This window comes from Megalobrama amblycephala, unplaced genomic scaffold (genome assembly GCF_018812025.1).
Source record: "Megalobrama amblycephala isolate DHTTF-2021 unplaced genomic scaffold, ASM1881202v1 scaffold416, whole genome shotgun sequence".
NCBI lineage: Eukaryota > Metazoa > Chordata > Actinopteri > Cypriniformes > Xenocyprididae > Megalobrama > Megalobrama amblycephala.
The window spans coordinates 171,799-177,519 of NW_025953365.1; the positions used below are offsets into that span (position 1 = coordinate 171,799).

Below are 5,721 nucleotides of genomic sequence, written 5' to 3' on the forward strand. Positions count from 1 at the left end.
GTTTATCAGTAGATACTCTAAAGCAGGGGTCTCAAACCGGTTCCACAGAGGGCTTAGTGTATGCTTGTTTTTGGTCTTTCCCTTCAATTAGTGACCAATTAAGATCCTAACCAATTAGTGACCTACTCAGTCTGGTACAAGGTAAAAGAGAAAACCTGCATACACTAGGCCCTCAATGGAACAGGTTTGAGACCACTGCTCTAAAGTTAAAACTCACCAGCTCCCTCTTGGTTGCGGCCACCCCACTCCACCTGTTATGCATAATCATCGCAGCATTGTATCAAAATTACTCATATAATAATCATTATGTATTTAGAATTAAAAATAAATATATAATCAATACAATTACCTCACATTTGGTTGAATGACCTTTTGCATGCATAACTGATAAGAATGGTCGCATTTGCAAAAGATACTCTAGATCAGGAAAGGCCTCACACACTCTTTTTAAGTATGGGTAATATTTGCACATTACATCAGTGCAGACAAACTCAATCTTTTGTGTCTTGCCAAGCTCTTTTTGAAGATAAAGAGGGTATGCAAACACTTCTCCACGGTACATCTGTAGTCCTGTTACAAAAGAGTTAGTTCAGAATTCTAGTATAATCAAAGACAAGAAAGTCTTGGTTAGCTTGGGTTCATCAGAGTGCTGAACCTACCATTCAAAAGAATGCAGTGTCTACAGACTGAAATCATCACACCCTCTTCATCAAGTTTGGATTGAGACTTCTTGTTAGACTCACTACCAACTTTAAAGTGTGAGTTTCCACAAATGGGTCGGCCTGGTGACTAAGAGAATATTTTCACAAACAATTATTATTGTTGTTAAATCATCATCATAGATCATCATAGATGACCTGTAAGTTGTACATGATAAAATTGTCTCTTATGACTGAGGCATTAATTGATTATATTTTTCCATAACTTACAGTTTTGATTTTGTCTCTAATAGTTTGCAAAAACTCTGCAACCTCTTCATTTTTGGCAAAGAAGGTTTCCGTCAAAATATGGATTTTCATTTATCCTACAAAAATACAAAAAACACTGAATGGACTCTGACAGGTTTAGGTTTTGTTTTTTTTAAAGATAAATTACTTTGTTAACTTACCCGTTGCGATTAAACCTGTACATTTTCCTGTTCCCATCAAGAGACACTGCCAGCATATCCTGACTGCAAGCTGGGCAGGAGAAATGGTCATCTCCAAGAAGTGTTTCCATCTCATGTCTACAGTACGTCCATTCCAGAAAACTGCGCTGAAAACAGTCCACTGATATTGTACCAACCTAGTAAACATAAAATAGACTAGTTATGGTGAGAGTTGCTTAAGAAGTAACAGATACATTTTTGCATTGTACTATACAGTACAACCTGACTTCTCCTAATCATGATTCCACAACATTTCCTTTCCTTGCACATCTAGCCACAACTTTCTTATTTATAAAACAAACCTTTTTGTCAATGGCTATAACCCCCCTCACCCATTTATCCTCTACATTATTACATTTTGTTTAAATCTTACTTACTCTGCCAGAACGCATTGAGCGGCTTTGCAGCATTCTCACAAAGGCCTGTCTGGATAGGCCAGGTGCTGTGACTTTAAAGTCTTCAAAGGTACTGAACAGGTCGACAGTGTAAACTGTTTGAAACTCAATGGTTCCAGGCCAGTACCCATTTAATATAAGGTCTTTGACCTCAGGTGTCCACGATTTTAGGCAAGACTTACAGGTTACCAAAGGAAGGGAGAGATCATAGCGACCTGTTGGGTCAAACAGAGATATTCATCACAACCATACATTCAACTATACAAAGCCTTTGTACTTGCTTTACACATTTTATGTTGTAAGTTAAACAAAGGTAAGCACCATTAATATTTATGAAGATAATGGCACGACCAGCATTCACTGAAACATCCTCAGCACCACAACAGCAAATCTTGTTGGGCAAAGCGATCGGTAGGAGACAATTCTGGAAAAACAGACATCAATATTAATTGTAACAGTTTACACTTGATATGTAATGTAATCCAATCCATATAGCGGTCACATACCGTTGCTCACTAACTACATGTTCACCAGTGCTGTCTTTTGTAACGATGCATTTCGGTGACATGGCTTTGTAAAAGCCTCCCACAAATGACTCCCTGTTGTGTAGAACATACTGGTGATGCACTGACACATCACAGTTACTGCAATACAGTTCTTTGGGGAGGCAGTCTCTGCATCGAATAACAGCCTCTTCCACATGACACTGTTGGCAAGCTTGTTGAGGTGTCCTTCCGCTTGTTAACATGGCTTGTAAAAGATGTGGTCTTGATTTTTGCCACTTTTCGTCACATAATTCATGCCGCAAATCCCAGGTCCGTATGCTGTAAGTTTCTGATGGATAAATGTCTGGGCTGTCTAAGCTCTCCTTGAGTTCTTGAATATTTTTGTCTTTAGAGGAGAGGGATAAATGGGGTTAAAGTATTTCAAAGTTTTTTCCAGCCCTGTACTAAATGGCGTCAGCCATAGAATTTTCATATCCTGTAAAATACAAAATTAGTTATGTACATATATTGTATCTGACATTGTCTCTTACCAATCAATTGAAGTGTCTCCTCAAACCGTCGAGGTGAAGTGCCTGTGTGGGAATACATACAATAGGTACACAATACAATCAGCAAGAATACATGCAGTGCTAAAATGTACAACAGTTGTGCATGTTGTTAGTTATAAAAAATAATAATAGTATATTCTCACCATCTGTTGTATCAGCAACGTCTTCTGATGAATCTTCATATTGAGGTCGTGTCGACCTCATTCGACATTCAGATGTGACTGGACAATCATATGAAAACTTTAGAGAATGTCTAAAAATTCATGACAATTTAGAGGAATGCCGCTTATAATTGACATAACACATACTATCTCTTGAGGGAGTTCTCAATAGTCGATTCTCAATAGTCAATCGTCCCAACTGGTCCCTCTTTCTCCACCGCACTGAGTCAATGTTCTTCCTCCTACATTTGGCCTTACATGGATCCTTCTGGAATAAATGTACGGATTAATAAATTGCAGCTAAATTAAATTGTACTCATTGAATTGTATAGTCTAGTATGGAAATAAATGGCAACAGTTATCATTTTTATAATTGCATCCGTTTTGAGAATGTGTCTAGTTACATTTATTTATATTTGAGTAAATCCAGTTCATATTTGGGTTCAGATGGGTAACTTAAATCTATGCTCAAAAGCATTTCTCAAGAATATATCTGTAAAGGTTATTCATTGGAGTCTATTAAATATAACAAAAATTGATATCTCACTAGAAAGGCACCGCAAATGTTCATGCAGCAATGTCCAACATAACATTAACCTATAACAGTTGTTCCCAACATTTTTATGTGACTGTAGCCAAAGTACCTCTTTAGTACCCTAATATAAATATGCCTACGTGTCTTGAATTATGGGCCTACAGCTGTTTGTGAAACACTGATCTAAAACGCTTATAAATTGTTATTTTGGCTACCACTCGTTTGGGCAAACATAACGAATATTCTTCTTTGCTTACCTTTTCATGTACTTTGTCTCTTAATTCGGAACTAATTATATCAATTAGCCGACTATCAACATAATCGTCCACGTCTCCAGTGAGTGTAGAAACGTTAGGCCCATCAAGAGGAATCTGTTTCTGTAGTCTTTTCCTTCTTGCCATGTCACGTCTACTCCAGAAATACGCAATATTTTACGTTTGCTTATTTTTAGATGTTGTCTATTCAATATATCGTTCAACTGTTTTACCTCTCGGATTTAACTCGCAGTGGTGTATCTTCATATATGCCGCCCGCGTAACTTGCGCGTAAACCCCACTTCCGGAAAATTAGGGTTCAGGTTCAAATGGCACGATTACAACCTTATTTCCCGTTTCATTGAATATATTAGCTAGATTTCTATTCTTCCAGAATTGTACAAAACATATAAAAAACAATAAAATAAAAAATAAAAAACGTATGTACATTAAATTTTTATAGTTTTTTTATTGTTTTTTATACATTGTACAAAACATATAAAAAATAAAATGTATATGTTACATTTACCTGTGATAAGCGAATAGGTATATTTTATAATTGTTTATACAATTGGCATAATTTAAATTGCGAACTGTCAACGAAACTGCTGGAGTAACATCCTGGCCTGACAACAGATTACCCTGTGGTGTGTCTTCAGCCTGTTAAATCCTCATTAGTTTTTGTTGTTGCTGTAGTTTTTGGTGTTTTATTTAAAGAAGACAACACCCTTACAAAAAAACACATGAATTTCACATGTGAACGCATGTGATCACATGTGGATGCATGAAGTGTATAAAAACCACATGTAATTTAATTGTGACATATTGCTATATTTCAACATGTGAAATCATGAATCACATGTGAACGCACATGTGAATCATAGGCGTAATTTAACCCCCCCATCCCCCCGTAAATAATCAAAACTGGCCAGTGCAACCCCCCCAAAAAAAATAAAAATAAAAATAAAAATCTTATCATAATGATGAATGAAAATTATTAACTTAGATCTCAGCCCCCCCCCCAAAGTTACCCCTTGTTAAACACACGTGTGAATGTGAAGTGTTTAAAAACCACATGTGATCACATGTGCTTTTTCACATGTAAAATGCATTTGTTTTTTGTTTTCTGTAAGGGGCAGTTTTGCCCTCAGGCCCTTGCCTGGAAAACCTGTCTGTTGCTAAAGCCAAACCTTCCATGGGTGCTGCCTGCTAACCCTAAGCATTGAACAATAAAGTACATGCACAATTATGTTTATTGTAGATGATGTGCACATCGCTTCCTAAATATAAAGGAACTGGACAATATATTTGTGAGGTATTTTGGAAGTTACTCAAATTTCACTATTTTTATTGCTTTGCTAAAATGTTCAGACACAAATGAATGTGTATCTTCAGTATTGGTCACTCAGACTGAATGAAATGCATCAACTTCTGTGTTGGAGAGAACAGATGTATTCTGTAGCAGGTTGGTGGAGTTTTATGCACACCATTGTATTTCAAGATGCTAAATATCTCACTGGTAGAGGAACATTGTAGAGTTTTTCCTCATTCCTCAACTTCTAGAAGACTTTGTTGGCTGTTAGGTTGAGGATTATATAAATTCAAAACAGAACACAACCAATGTGAATACATATGCGGAGTGTCCACGCATAGTGGTTGAAAATATATATACAGGTGCATCTGAAGTCAGCACATGATTGTGGTTGTACTGAACCAGATTGAGAGATAAATAGTCTTTGCAAATGCTTCTCAGGTTGACATTTCTGTATTAGAAAATCTGTATTCTAATTTTTTGAGATACCATATCTTTGATTTCTATAAGCTGCATTAACACACACACACACACACACACACACACACACACACACACACACACACATGGGTTACCCAATTTTTCAGCATAATCAAATTCTAATGTTCAATCCACACTTTAAGTGTTATCTTGTTGATAACAGGGTATGAGATGGTCTGATTCTTTTCACAGCTCATTCAACATGTAAGACTTAAGTCAGAACATATATGCAATGATTACATATATTCACACTTAACAACTTTGATGGAATTCACAGGGACCCTAACTACAATTTGCACTGAGATCCCTGGCATAGTATAATAGTAAGAACACTTACAAATATGAAATGTGTCCCCTCCAACATCTCATTTAGTCCAACGCCC

The 5,721-nt window shown here is 36.6% G+C and overlaps 1 protein-coding gene across 3 annotated transcripts; it reads right to left on the bottom strand.

The window, feature by feature from the left end:
* Nucleotides 1–660: 660 nt before the first annotated feature.
* Nucleotides 661–3,891, bottom strand: LOC125261466. Of its 3 annotated transcripts, XM_048180030.1 has the most exons (11): nucleotides 3,780–3,891; nucleotides 3,550–3,700; nucleotides 2,905–3,025; nucleotides 2,740–2,817; nucleotides 2,579–2,620; nucleotides 2,051–2,433; nucleotides 1,864–1,966; nucleotides 1,525–1,757; nucleotides 1,109–1,284; nucleotides 930–1,024; nucleotides 661–789 (listed from the first exon to the last, which is right to left on the bottom strand). In XM_048180030.1, the coding sequence occupies exons 2-10, from the start codon at nucleotides 3,691–3,693 to the stop codon at nucleotides 976–978; spliced, it is 1,329 nt and encodes a 442-aa protein (XP_048035987.1). In that variant the 5' UTR covers nucleotides 3,694–3,700; nucleotides 3,780–3,891; the 3' UTR covers nucleotides 661–789; nucleotides 930–975. The 3 variants fall into 3 exon arrangements, with proteins under 3 accessions (XP_048035987.1, XP_048035989.1, XP_048035986.1); XM_048180032.1 differs by having other exon boundaries at nucleotides 2,905–3,022; nucleotides 3,550–3,861; XM_048180029.1 differs by having other exon boundaries at nucleotides 3,550–3,860.
* Between the last annotated feature and the right edge of the window lie 1,830 nt (nucleotides 3,892–5,721).

Excerpts from the sequence above, each read along its gene's own strand:
- LOC125261466 (XM_048180030.1), bottom strand. The coding sequence starts at position 3,693 with ATGGCAAGAAGGAAAAGACTACAGAAACAGATTCCTCTTGATGGGCCT. Across the intron at positions 1,967-2,050 it reads AACATGTAGTTAGTGAGCAA|AATTGTCTCCTACCGATCGC; the intron begins CGGTATGTGACC and ends CTGTTTTTCCAG. Across the intron at positions 1,025-1,108 it reads TACAGGTTTAATCGCAACGG|GATAAATGAAAATCCATATT; the intron begins GTAAGTTAACAA and ends GTATTTTTGTAG.